A 14,298-nucleotide genomic window follows, 5' to 3' on the forward strand; every position below is an offset into this window, starting at 1 on the left:
TGCTGAACCTGCTGCCACCGCGACCCGACCCCGGATAAGCGGGTGATAATGGATGGATGGATGGATGTTTAGCATGTCTGCTGTTGTATGAATGAGCAGTCAGCTGGCTACAATGTGGCTTCCAGGGACTTTTTACTTTGTGTGAATGTAAGTGAAGTTTGTCCCTCGTGTGGGGAAAGAAACATGAAAGAGGACACAGAAATAATAGAGAGACTTTGAGTTCATACTTTGTGTTTAGACTACGAGATTCTGCCTTTTCTAAATGATTTGCCTTCGTTGATTCTTCGTCATTACATGCAACCAAAACAACAAGTTTTTTAAAATGTTGTTTATTTATTCGTTTGTGGATGATAGCGCTTAGATCACAATATAGTATATAATAGTATACTACATGGAATACAACAGTATGCGTGTCACTTCATTAAATACTATTTGGGCAAAAAACATTTCACTCACCATTAAAAAGACACCAAAATTAAAATCCCATATACATATATTGTTAATACATGTAACACTATAGCCTAAATAATTTCCTCATAGAAAGGTGGGTTGATCTCACCCATAATGAATATGAATCCCTATTGGATTATTAATTGCTCTTCATGCAACAGCGGTACTGTTGCTTTGAGGCGTGATGGTTCCCCAGTGAGCTCCCAGTGAAGTAATCCCAGCACTATTGGAGCGGCCACTCAGCAGTTTGAGCTCTGCATCCGGGTGACTTGCGTAGAAGTTAAAGGAGTTCTGTAACAAAGCATCAAAAGTTAACAGATGAAGATGACTATTATAATTGATAATTGTAACAAAAACAAAGGATAGAAGGTAATTACATATGTCGGCTGGCCAGCGACCAGGGAGCGCCCAGTGGAGGTCACAAACCGTATCTGATAGATATAGCTGGTTTGGTATTTACCTGAGACCTGAAACATGACAGTGAGGTCACATTAACACAGTTGGTACATGTGGTTAGACCTCGATGAGTAAACTAATCATATGTATTCTACATAATCACGAATAGATATAGTGTAATATAAATATTACTGAATATATCCAATAAATATAATAAATGCTACTTCTAATAATATTCCTTGCATAATATAAAATGGGTATGAGAATAAAGACATTTAAATATCTATAAACATCAATAAATATTGCTATACATTGTCTTCTCAAAATAATTAAATTACACAGGAAAAAAATATATAAATACATATACATATATATATATATATGTATTTATATTTGTTATATATATACACAATATACATACACAAATATATATATATATATATTTTTTTTTTTTCTGAGTTATATATATAATTATATGTATTCTACATAATCATTAATAGATACAGTGTAATATAAATATTCCAGAATATATCCAATATATAAAAAAAGCTACTCCTAATAATATTCCTTGGAACAGAATAATAAAAATATGTGTATGATAAGAAATTAGAGTATCTGTAAATATCAATAAACATTGTCTCCTCAAAATAATTCAATGACAAGGAATATATATATATATATATATATATATATATATATATATATATATATTTATATATATATAAATATATATTTGTATATATATATATATATATATATATATATTTTTCCCGGTGATTTTCTGACCTGAACAATGCTCTCTCCATCAAAGAGTTCCAGCTCTTGTAAATGCTCATTTCCGCCACCAACTAATTCATCCCAAATGTCACCGTAGCGCAGCTGGATTCTGCAGGACAGACACGAGAGAGAGGGAACACACTGATTATATACACAAGAGGACATGATCAGATAGAAAACGTTGTGCAATGTCATAATGCAGCTGGATATTGCAATGAATCGAACAAGTAGACAATAGAGCAAATAGAGAGCAGATTATTGGGTGAAACTTTCTAAAAGAGCAAGACCCTCTAGCTTTTTTAAATTATTTCAATAGACCCTCCCTTTGACTGAGAAGAGAAAACGGAAACGCCCTTCCAAATGTCAGTAACAGGCTCTGTGCAGCTCAAGGTCAAACTGAATTAGGATACAATGCTAATACACAACACTCTCCCTTTTCATTGACCCCGTCACCCCGATAATCATTTGAGTCCAGTCCTGAACACATCTGGACAAGAGGGAGGACAGACTGACCCACAGATGTAAGCGCTGCTCCGCTCATAGACTCTGATCCCTGTGATCCGTCCTTCTCCTGTTGTGGCGAAGGACGTGCCACTACCACCTCCAACAGATGGAGAGTAGGAGTAGTTCATCAAGGGAGCTGGAGAAGTAAAACAAAGATATTAAGTGATGGACAAGAGGAAGCTACTGCTCTTTGACTACACTTGACTTCACTTTTAATATACAAAGATCTCATTAGAATCTACATAGATGTTTGTGTAAAAAATATGAAATGGGCGTAAAAAGACTGAAGATGGGTTGAAACCTTACCAGCCAGGCAGCTGGTGCAGAGCACAGCGAAGAACAGGAAGGAAAACATCCTGGTGTGTGAGGAGGCGTCTGGAGACACTGGAATCAGAAACCAAGTCATCATCATATAATATCATTAACTATTGAGACATGAAAACAATCGGTCACAGTGACATGCTAATAAACGTCATATTTAAAGCGTGAAGATGTTGAAACTCACCTGCAGTCTAGATCTCCTGAAAACAGCTTGAGTTCTGGTCAAAGGACGAGATGACACTGGGACACTGGCACTCACTTATATACAAGTCTGTCTCCACGCACGCACACACACACACACACACAAACACACACGCACACACACTTGCAGCTGAACAATAGCAGTTTGAATTTGCACCAGGAAGAGAAAATTATATTTACAGGTTTTAGTTTAGGAATTTAGTTTGCACCACAGTTACGGGAATGATACTTGAGGGGGTGCATTCCTTTTTGGGAATTTCTCTTTAATCAATAAACTCAAATAAGAAGAGCTGTAACATTCGCAACATTAGCTCCTAAAACCTGCGTAACATTATTTTGATTCAGTTCGGGTCACTAAAATCGATTTCAAAGATAATTTTTGAGTGTTGGAAAAGGTCCATCTAGGAGCTGTTCTGGAGCTTTCATTTTTTCACATGAATGATTTTTGCAGATAGAGTTTGCCCAGTTGTCTAAGTACTTAGGACTATTCACCCTTGTTGGGTAAACATTTAAAGTAAAATAGTTTCAAAGGAATATAGTTTCAAAGTAAAAGTGCTTCAAATCAGCAGTGTGTCCAATAAGCAGATTCAGTTTACTGCAGCAGGTTCTGACAGTGTAATGGTGAAATAAACTGGAACCCAAAAGCACAACTGAGACAGGGGTAACAAAGATGATTGCTTTTACTGGGTACAGGCAGGGTCAAAACCGGAAGATCAGTCCGTGAGGCAAACAAGTCCAAAAAGGGGCAGGCAGAGAATCAAAGGTCAGAACAGGCAGATCAGGAATTCAGACTAAAGTACCGCTGGAGAGCTTGGCACAAAAACACAAGACAATCTGGCAGAGGACAAGTGCAAGTGAGGGAACCTAAATACTGACAGACTAATGAAGGCATGGGCTGCAGGTGAGAAGGGCGTGAGAACCAGGTGATGATCAGGTGTGAATGGCCGTGTCTGAAATCACATGAGTTAATCAAACCAGCAAACACAATGAAAACAACTAACATGACGGGGAATTCGTGACAGACAGTCAGGAGATGCTGCATGATGAGTGTTTGGAATTTGGAAAGGACTCAAGGAAAAACAAATAAACGGATCGATGGACCTTAAAAACCTAAATGACATGAAACATTACTTTTTGTCTTGGTTTTTAATTAGATTTATTGGAATTTTCTATCTGCAATGTTGCACATTAACAGCCTCTAAATGCTAAATATAATGTCCCATTTCTATCTCCTTTTTATGATTTCAGAAATGTATCTGGTCTTCAGTCTTAGTATTACTGGATTTCAGTGCTGCATTCGACACGGTCGATCATGACATACTACTAGACAGACTAAAAGTCTGGGTAGGACTCTCTGGCGCAGCACTTAACTGGTTTGAATCGTACTTGAAGGACCTACAACACTTTGTGTCTAATTACACATCAGAGCTGACTAGGATGACATGTGGTGTTCCCCAAGGTTCAATACTGGGGCCTCTTCTGTTCAACATCTACATGCTCCCACTGGCTGAGATTATGAAAAACAACAACGTGTGTTATCATAATTCTGCAGATGACACACACACACATCTACATAACTATATTACCATGAGACTATAATCCCATACAACGGCTGGCTAAATGCATTGAAGAAATCAACAACTGAGTGTGCCAGAATAAGTAATTGTTTTTGGTCCCAAGGACGGACGAACGATCGAAAGTCAGCACACAGCTTCAATCACTTATGTTAAAAACCACAAACCAAGCCAGAAATCTCGGTGTAGTTATGGATTCAGTCCTCTACCTGAACAGCCACAGTTACAAAATCAGGCCAAGCATATCAATATCCCTACAAAAGGTGAGGTTGTGCTCCTGATAATGATTCAGATACATGACAGAATATGACCAGTGCTCTCTTTTGACCAAGTTTGAAATATGTATACTTCAAGTTGTGGGACAACTTGAAGTTGTGAATGTAATGTAACATAAGGCCTAGGATTGCTGCAGGAATACAAACTGAGTCAATGGCCTGTCCTGTTGGAACTAATGTTACTGACAGCAAAAACACTGAATGAATGTCATGACATGTCACATTTGAGTCATAGCGTCATGTGTGTTCTTGGCGTCTCAACCACGTAAGCTCACGCACACACACACCTTAACATTCTTACTTGACAGCCTCTGGCCGCTCTGACCACAGAAAAACACCTGGCAAAGGTGCTTGAACAAATGCCTCTGCTGCAGTTTCCAGAATTGAAGGTGCAATGAGATCAATGGGACTGTATAACTATGTTAAAACTGATTCAAGGCTTGAATCATACTTGTGTTTTATGATGAATAACAGGTGCATTTCCTTTTTTATTGTTAAGTTTGGGGTTGTAAAAGTCTGTTTTACTCTCCCTACCCATCTGGTACCTGGTGACATTCTTTTATGCAGCCATCATTTTTTTAAATCTATGCAAATGAACAAGACACCGAAACGTTCTCTGCTTTAGAAACATTGCTGATATCTTTTCAAGAAAGAATGCTGGAAGTCTTTTGGTTAGTTTTGGAAGATAAATAATTGTATATGGTGTTATAAAATAATTAGTTGGAAAGTGTTAATAACTTAATTAAGTGTTGTTTAGATGAGATGATTTAATTTGCACAACTCTTGTATATGTTGTTATATAACAATTAGTTGGAAGATGTAAAAATAACTCTTCTTTTATTAAGTGTTAGTTGTTGTAAATATTTATGCTAAAACACATGGTACATTTCTTTATGTAATAACGTCTGTGTGAGCTAATTAATCTATTAATTAGTCAAGCTAATTGTGTGTGCGTGTGTGTGTTTGAGTCACCAGGGGTAGTCTTTGCGAGTCTTTTAATTAAATCACCCTTGATGAGAGTGATGTGTCAACAGGTGAGGTGGTTGAGGAAAGATCCACTGTTAACCACTAATTATACACAATTATTGTAGTGATTTATTTGTTATATTTTGTCCAAATATTTGCTTGTGTGGAGGGTCCGCCATGTTACAAACCATGTAAAGAGAATGCATTTTTGCACGTTTGGTTCCCTCATCTTGAAGTCAGTGGGTTTTGCTTAGATACGTGAAATAATGTATGTTTCAAATATAATAAAAGTCGTCTTCATTTTGTGTTTTGCACAGAGCTTTTTTTCTGCAATAATCCAAAAGCCAATGAAAGCTTTGTTGATGAAACCAGTGACACGCTTACTTCCGGGTTAGCCTGCCAACACACTGTATGTCATTCCTGCAGCGCTCTAAAAAGCTCCAACAGCGAGTCTACATCAATGCAATACCGACCGTGTCAATTGTGTTTGAGTTGGCACGTCATTAAACAAATAAATGGTTGTTCATCAGAGCAGTCAACTCCGTGAAATGGTCCTTTGCCAAGTGCCCAAATAAGAACTCCAAGTTACCCAGCATTTTTTTTACTGGCCCCGCAACACTCTCATCAAACCACCCCATCATCCTCATGTACCGTCAAATAAACCAGCGACTGTCTTCCCACAGTACCTTCCATGTCTGTCAGCCTGGTGTTGCCCACTTCCCCATGATGCAGAAGACTCTAACCCATGAGTGTAATAGGATGTCAAGAGATTTACATGGCACATTTGAGTGTTCCTTCTCCGCTCCGGTGTCGACAAATAGTTCTGCTCAGAAACCTGACGAAAAACTGTGAATGGACCATGAAATTTTGCCTGAAATGGTGAACCCACAAGGTACCCTGATCTCACTCCCAGGCAGTGACACATTGCCAGTAGCCAGAACCCCGACTCTTCCAAGCTGCAATCGTCGCCCGGTTCAGGAAGGAAACACACATGGAGGAACTACATGACTGACTTATCGGACCGGAAAAGCTGGTGAGGCAGGTTTAACATTCCCACCACCGAACCCACTGTTGTAACGTGTCCTAACAGGGCGTTCAGCCTTCCAATGTCCCCTTCCCTTACAGTAATGGCATTGGTCACTAGCCTCAACCAGCAGCTGACCATGTGCAGACCTTTCCAGTCTACCCTGCCGAAGACTAATTCCTTCCTCCCACAGTTTCCCTGTGGGTCGAAAATGAATGCCGTTTCCTCTGTCCAGAGCATCATCCCGAGGCCTGATGCCCTTGCGGTCCGCACGGTGTGTCAACACATACTCATCTGCCAGAATGGCAGCCTCTGCCGCTGTCTTAACTTTACGTTCACTTAGATATATAGCGATGTGACGAGGAACGGAATCTTGGTGTGAGTGAGTGGTTAACTCTCTGGCAAACTCCATGTGTGTCCGCCTCCCAGACTTCTACCAAGACCTAAACCTTTGGTGGTATGCCTCAGGCACTAGACTCACACAGACACACACATTCTACTACCAGCTACATCAAGCGGGGAATGCGCTTGCTGCCCCTTTCCTGTAAGAATGCATTTGGTAATAGTAACGTACGCTCAGCATCCAACCAGCCTCTACTCTCTGCTACCCGCTCAAAAAGCAAGAAAAAAAGTATCTGGCTCTTGTTCACAAAACGGAGGAACCAACCTCCGATTAACGGCAACATCAAAATCCTGTGATGGCCCATGACCATCCCTTACTCTCAACCTGCGTTCCCCTAGTTCAAGTCTTTTAATATCCACTTGCAACAACAACAACTCTTTGCGCTCCTCAACTCTGTAACACTCACTCCAGCTCCACTCGAGGCAGATGCACCAAACTTGTCTGACGCAGATCCAACAGGATGCAGTTTAGATTGGAGCACTTCCATTTCAACCAGATTTTCTTTTAAGATGCTTTTCATGTTCTCCTTCAAACGATTATCCCCCACATCCATCTGAAAATGCTCAGCAATTTTCACCAAAAGATCCCATGAATGACGTTCCAAGAACTCCTCCGACAGAGCTCTCACAAAGTCCTCAACACTAGCCATAACAACCCGAGTATTATTTCTTACTCGCCTGAACACCCAAAATAAGTTTTTTTTTCTTCGCTAACCCGACAGCCACAGATCAAATGTCACATAGACAGCCAAACATCACTGAAATCCCGTCCCTCTAACTGCCTAATGAGAGACTAGCTATACTCCTCCCCTAGTCTTCAGGTGCTACTTATGGTGGGTATTTATGCACTTATGCCAGAAGGCTCGGTAAAGCCACCATGCACTGGCAAACCACCTGTAGCCTTGGATATGCCCCCGAGACAATGGCTCCAACCATTTTTGGCACCACACTAACGTCCACACCAAAAGCGTTGCGAATATTCGCAATGCTTTTGGTGTGAACGCAGCATTACTCTGCTACATACTGAGTGTCAATCAACAATGTGGGGTTTGAGAGAGGAGATTCACAGAGAGGCGACAGAGAGAATTGTGAGTTATGGCGAGTATTGGAAAAAAATTGCGTTCACCAGTATCTGTTGGCATAAAACTTTAAGACCTATATAATTTACAAAAGATTTCCATATTGCAACTGATCCTCTATAGTCTAGTGGGCATAAGATTGATAAACTGTTCCGTTCTGAGAGGGGGGGGGTCGAATCCCATCACGAACATGTCGTTTCATATTATTGACCAGCATTTAGTTTTATTGCAATATAAAAAACACCATCGATAACGGTTGTATACAACTGCAGAAATGTGAGATTGAAACATTGAGGTGTTGTGCTAGTGCTTTGACACACTGTCAAAAGGCTGCTTTAATTTCAGTCTGCCACCAGATGTCGCTGTTCTTCTTCAAAGTGAAGCCCCGAAGCTTCGAATCCTTTTCGGTACAAACAAGAAGAAAGCCTCAATGCTTCACAAGGCTTCATCCACCCATCCCTAGTGTGTGGCAGGGTGCACCAATCTACAAAACAAAAGATATGGCGGCTATGGCGGCGACACACCGGATGTCCTCCCCCAGCGAGAGCGAGTCAAATGCAGCTGGCTTTTTTATGGCCAGGCTCAGGTGTGGCTCATCCCGGCTGATGACATGCCAATCAGCACCTGTAACAGAGAACTGAACAGTGACACATAGGGCATGGGAGGAGGGTCGTCACACGCTGCTATACAAATGATCAGGACAAGAAAAGGGTCCCTGCCGCATGAGAATGTTAGAGGTCTTGTGGTGTGTGCTGCCAGAGATAACCACACCCAGGTGACCTCCAATAATAATGGAATCACTGCGGTCTAACAGTCGGACCACAAATAGCAGCTGGACGTTGTCAGATGTTGCAAAGTTAAAAAGATGAACTCATGAAGCCATGAATTGCCCTCTTTTGGTCACAAAGTACACAAGCAGCGAAGATGGGGAGGAAAAGTTCAAAGGTCATTTTTAGAAATGGTCCAAAGAGGCGGCTAAAGTTTGAGATGACATCACAAGAAAATGAATTCATCCATTGTTTCTTTACATGCGGATTTTCTCCTTTTGATATTGTAACCCTTGTTCTATAAGCGCAGGCAGAGCTCTCTACTGGACTTCATGGGTAATCACAAGCACGCCTTTGTACACTGAAGATGTACATAAACGGACAATCATGACATGCCTACCCAGATACTACAGCTCTTCATTCAGTGCACCTGATGGAGACCCTGCATTCAACATAACAGGCCAATGCACAAACTGAGCAAAACTGTCTCTCACCCAAACCAACCAAACATACCTCAAAATAAACTTTTCCTTCGCCTATCTGACTTTCTTTCTTGCTGCCACTTCTTTTTTCAGGGTTTTCATGTGAGAGAATTATTTTAAAAAAGGTGATTGGTGTTCTCGTCACTGTGTGCTGTCATGCCTCTTCTCTCCACTAGATGCCCTCATTGAGCTTCTGAAGATTATTTCACTTGCACTCACAGCTGTTTAGTTGTCCTTCATAATGCAGATAAAACCTTAGCAAGTATTTGGATGTCAAATAAAAGCAAGTAAAAGTTACAACATCACTTCAAGTGCCAGCTTCAGTGTAATTCCAATAATATGACTTTTAAATTTATGAAATTGCCTTAAGTCTTTTTCATGCCGTCCTCATACTGGATTGGATGTTGCACAACCGTATGAATCCGGTATGAAGAAGTATTAAAGTGTTAAGATAAACACATTAATACTTCTTTAAACTCTCTCTTCTCAGAGTTTTCTAAAGCCACAAAGAATGTCACAAAACAGGCTGATAAATCCTTGTGACTAGTAAATTAATTTGTAAAGTTGCTGTAAAGTTCTCACATAACATGATTTTAAGTGAATTAAATAACTACTCACATAAGGAGTGAGTGTTTTTGGACTAATAATAGGAAAACTAAAAGCTGAAATCTTTTAAATTTCAGTCTAAGGCTATCTTTGTTGGATTCTGCAAGTTGAAACACATGCACTCTTGCACAATTTGTAGCATAACAGTTTTGTGTGATTCGATGTTTGAATTGTCTGCTGAAATAGATTGGATATTCTTCTGCATCCTCATTTATAAACAGGGGTGGTTGTATTCACTGTATACAGCACTACATTGTCCTCAAAAGAATGCAAAGTGAAACTTGAGCATGAATTTACCCCAGTTGAACTTTGCCATGCAAGAGGACTCATGTATATATCAGCATTGGTGTGGCCATACTCACTGCATACTATACCTCGTCGTAAAACCTTCAAGAGTGTCGTGAACCAGAGCGGTACCGGGAGCAGTCGCCCATATTGCGACATGTTAAACATGTAGCAACAAATCCTGCATACTGACATAGCAGCAGGAAGCTGGCTAAACGCTTATGATAACCACTCTTACACATAATGATACTCAATTCCAACTCCAAGCAACTATTGGATTACAGAGAAAAAACACCTGAATTTGCAACTTCATGCTTCCCATACAAACGATGTGTGATTATGAACGATGAAACTCCATCAGATTCCAAGTCTTATCACTCGGAAACAAATATGGCTTCACCTCATGCAGCCATAACTATAGATTATACCTTACCTTTGCTGTTTTGTAATTGGGTTATGTTCAAGGGCATATGAACACTGCTTTTTAAGGCTACTCCAATGTCTCTGGATCATATTTTAATCAATGCCAGACATTTGTATTCATTTGCATGGCATGGAGGAGCATTTACAATCTGTCTTCCTCCAGCATGAAACGGCCATATCCTCAGCCTATTATCTCCCCCTAAAGGCATTGGTCTTAATACGGGAATGAGCTGTCCAAATAGAGCGATGTATTTAGTTTTCCTTGAATGGGAACATGTATAGAGGTCTTTTTTGTGGTATTTAGATGGAACAAATATCTAGCTATAGTGACATGTAAAGGAAATACATTATTTACTGTTACCTGAGAACCTTTCAAATGGCACAGATGGCCAGTTCAAAGATTCAGCCTAATATGCCTCTACTAAAACCTCTTTAACCGCGCTGCTTCACTTACTAACTACTCGCAGTATATCGAGGGTGGGGGTTTTCTTTAACCACAGAATGTTCCACACAGAGAAAGCTGCAGTGACAGAGATGATTTCTCAAACTAATATGAAGTAAAATAGGTCATGATCACAGACCACAACAGCTTACGATTTGTACCTGTGTACATTTTAAAAATGTATAATAATAAACTCAATTCGTATAGAACATAAAGCACATATAGCATAACCCAGAAGAAGGAAAAACAATCACTCCTGAAGGCCTTCTTTGACTCTGTGGTGGTATCAGTCATCTTTTATGGAGTGGTCTTCTGGAGGAACAGCATCTCGACAGCTGTCAGGAAGAGGCTAAATAAACTGGTCAAGAAGGTCAGCAGTATGCTGGGGTGTCCACTGGATATGGTGGAGGTGGTGGGAGACAGGAGGTCACAGACTGATGGACAACACCTCCCACCCCCATGCAGGACACTCTGGCAGCTCTGTACAGCTCCTTCTTCACCGGCCACTTCACCCCCGGTGTGTGAAGGAGAGGAATCACAAGTCCTTCCTTCCTGCTGCTGTCAGGCTGCACAACCAGCTGAGCTCCCAGTAGACCACAAAACACTTAAAAAAACTTAAAACACTCAATCACTTCATTCAATCCAACCTGTGCAGTGGCTAAAAAAGAGAGGGAGGGGTGTAGATGGGCGATGTTTTTAAGATGAAAGAAGGCGTGTTTTTGTGACGTGATTGATGTGGGCGTTCAAACAACCATGGTTTCACCAAGGTTACAGATGGTTGTGGAAGCCGGAGTTGCGGTGGGATTTGTCGAGTGATTTGGGACCGATGATGAGTTTGAGGAATTTGGCTTGCATCCAGGTCTTTATATCTGTGAGGCAGTTGGTGATGGTGGAGTAGGTAGTGGGTGTGATGGATTTGGTGGAGATGTAAAACTGCATGTCGTCATCATAGCAGTCGAAATGGAGACCGTGGGGGCGTATGACGTTGCCAAGGGGGAGCAAGTGGATGAAGAGGAGGGGGACGAGTACTTAACCACGGGGGACACCTTAAGGTGCTGGGTCTGTGTCAGACTTGGATTTATTGATACCAATGAACTGTTGGCGGTCTGTGAGGCATGACTTGAACCAGGAGAGGGCTGTGCCAGTAATGTAGAGGGAGGACTCAAGACGGGAGAGGAGGATGGAGTGGTTGATTGTGTCAAAGGCTGCACTGAGGTCCAGTAGGATTAGGATTATGAGCTCAGAGGTAATTAAGGTGATGCTGAGTGGTATTGGTCTTATCTAATACTGTGACTGCTCCTGGAGACAGATAAGGTCCTTCGAACATTTCTAATAAAACACTGAAAATGAGAAGTCCAGTGTGTTTTCAAGTTAGCAGCTCTCTGAGGCTGAACTGTGTAGCGATGCATGCTGATATTTAGCAGGTTATGTTTATTATGTACACCATTTTACCATTGAATGCAAAGCCAAGCCGAGGCTGATGGGAATATCATTAGTTTTGCGGGCATGTGATGATGAACCAAAATACAGTATTGGACAAATGATCATTTTGACCTAACCTTCCGAACAACAGTTAAGGGATTGTCAAAGTTATAACAATTCATCAGTCCAGCCCTATGGATATTTTTGCAATTCATCTGATAGACAAAACATTTCACTCAGAACCACGAATGTCAACCTCAAGATGGGCAGTAGAAGAAAAGTCATTAGGATTCATTGTCTGGAGACAATGAATAGAAGTAAAGGTTTTATGTTAATCGACAAAGAGACAATATATTTCAGAGCACTAAAAATAAAGAGTTATGAATATGAATCATCAGAATTATACATATTAGTAATATAGTTTGTCATGGAATCCTCAATAAATGTTGAGCGCCCTTTTTTTTCTGTTTTGATCTTTTCAAATTTGGAAACAGAATTTCAGTTTATTTCTAGAATGGAATAAATAGCGACCGCAATAAGAAATTATGCACATTTCCATGATTACAATCTCCTTTCATCTTCCAACAACTGAAATTTCCCTTGAATCAAGACCGTGGTCTCAGAGGAAGTCACAGCGTTTGCTCACTTGTGGTCTTTCTTCACCACTGTGTCCAACAATGCATCTTGTTCTGTCAGTGCGTCACTGGAAATTTTACTCTCTTAAAAACATCACTGATTAACCCTGACTGACACAGCAGAGTCAGAGCTATTACACCGTAGTCAGGCCTAAATATGTCCTTTACTACCAGAGTGTCAATAAATGGCATTCAAAGTTAGACGCCTCTGGGAACAAAGTGCTCGGTAAGCAGTTTTTTTTAGAAATAATATAGTTGAACAGCAAAATTGCATCAACCTGATTTTGGGCAATAGAATGAGCGATGAGCAGCCTTGAGAAAATGGCATATGCCTATCGACCAAGGCAAAAGGTACTGAACTAAAGGGAGCGGATAGAATAATGGAAACACTTCAAAACATTTCACATCTACAAGTTGAACAAGTGGATTTTTACACTTAAACAAAAGTCACAAATTTGCACTTCACAGCTTCAGTATTATGCACAATGATGTATATGGGCATGAGCTAACATATTGAGGGAAGAGACTGACTTAAACTAATTGTGTTGGTGTCTAACAGTCAAAAAATATGTATAATACAATTCACATGTAGAACTGATGCAGCATATCCCTCAAGTTGATACACTTTCCCCTGTAACCTTTGCGTGAACTCTTTTGTGGCCATGCTCTCTGAATTGATTGACAAATGTTCAGTCCTGTTTTATCATCATTTAGACACGTACACTGTTGACCTGCATGCAATGTACACCCGAAGAGACAAGGATAGCTTAGGTACAATACACACACACACACACACACACACACACACACACACACACACATCCCAATAATTCTACCTTTGTGAGGACTCTCATTGACATAATGTGTCCCCTAACCACTAAACCTAATTTTAACCTTAACCTTAAAACTAGGTTTTAACACTCAAAAAGCCTTTGAGAATGTGAGGACAGGCCAAACGTCCTTACTTACCACACATGTCCTCACTCGGTTAGTTAAAAACTTGTTTCAGTCCTCACTATGTATCAAGTAAAAGAACACACACACACACACACACACACACACACACACACCACACAACCTGAACCTACGCTCATGCACACACTTCGTGAGTTTCAGCAGCAATAACCCCCTCATGGACTTTTGGATGGTTGGAAATCAATTCCCCCACAGGGTTCAACTTTTGGTCATGTCACTTTAAAGAAATACACAGTAAATATGAATACTTGAACGATAACATATGATTAAAGTAAAAAAAAAAAAAAAAGAT

At 40.4% G+C, this 14,298-nt stretch overlaps 1 protein-coding gene across 1 annotated transcript; it reads right to left on the bottom strand.

Moving 5' to 3' along the window:
- Positions 1-333: 333 nt before the first annotated feature.
- On the bottom strand, positions 334-10,560 carry LOC117745571 (zymogen granule membrane protein 16-like). The gene is made up of 7 exons (XM_034553982.1): positions 10,543-10,560; positions 2,633-2,719; positions 2,434-2,511; positions 2,137-2,263; positions 1,633-1,732; positions 828-917; positions 334-741 (listed from the first exon to the last, which is right to left on the bottom strand). Exons 3-7 carry the CDS (start codon positions 2,480-2,482, stop codon positions 601-603), a joined length of 507 nt encoding a protein of 168 aa, XP_034409873.1. The 5' UTR covers positions 2,483-2,511; positions 2,633-2,719; positions 10,543-10,560; the 3' UTR covers positions 334-600.
- Positions 10,561-14,298: the final 3,738 nt, after the last annotated feature.

The sequence above is a fragment of the Cyclopterus lumpus genome, chromosome 16, assembly GCF_009769545.1.
Source record: "Cyclopterus lumpus isolate fCycLum1 chromosome 16, fCycLum1.pri, whole genome shotgun sequence".
Lineage (NCBI taxonomy): Eukaryota > Metazoa > Chordata > Actinopteri > Perciformes > Cyclopteridae > Cyclopterus > Cyclopterus lumpus.

What these genes read in the sequence shown, in the direction of transcription:
- LOC117745571 (XM_034553982.1), bottom strand. Translation starts at nt 2,482, where the DNA reads ATGTTTTCCTTCCTGTTCTTCGCTGTGCTCTGCACCAGCTGCCTGGCT. An exon ending in AGCAGCGCTTACATCTGTGG is followed by an intron (nt 1,733 to 2,136) that starts GTCAGTCTGTCC and finishes TCTGTCCTGCAG; the next exon opens with AATCCAGCTGCGCTACGGTG. An exon ending in TCGCTGGCCAGCCGACATAT is followed by an intron (nt 742 to 827) that starts GTAATTACCTTC and finishes GCTTTGTTACAG; the next exon opens with AACTCCTTTAACTTCTACGC.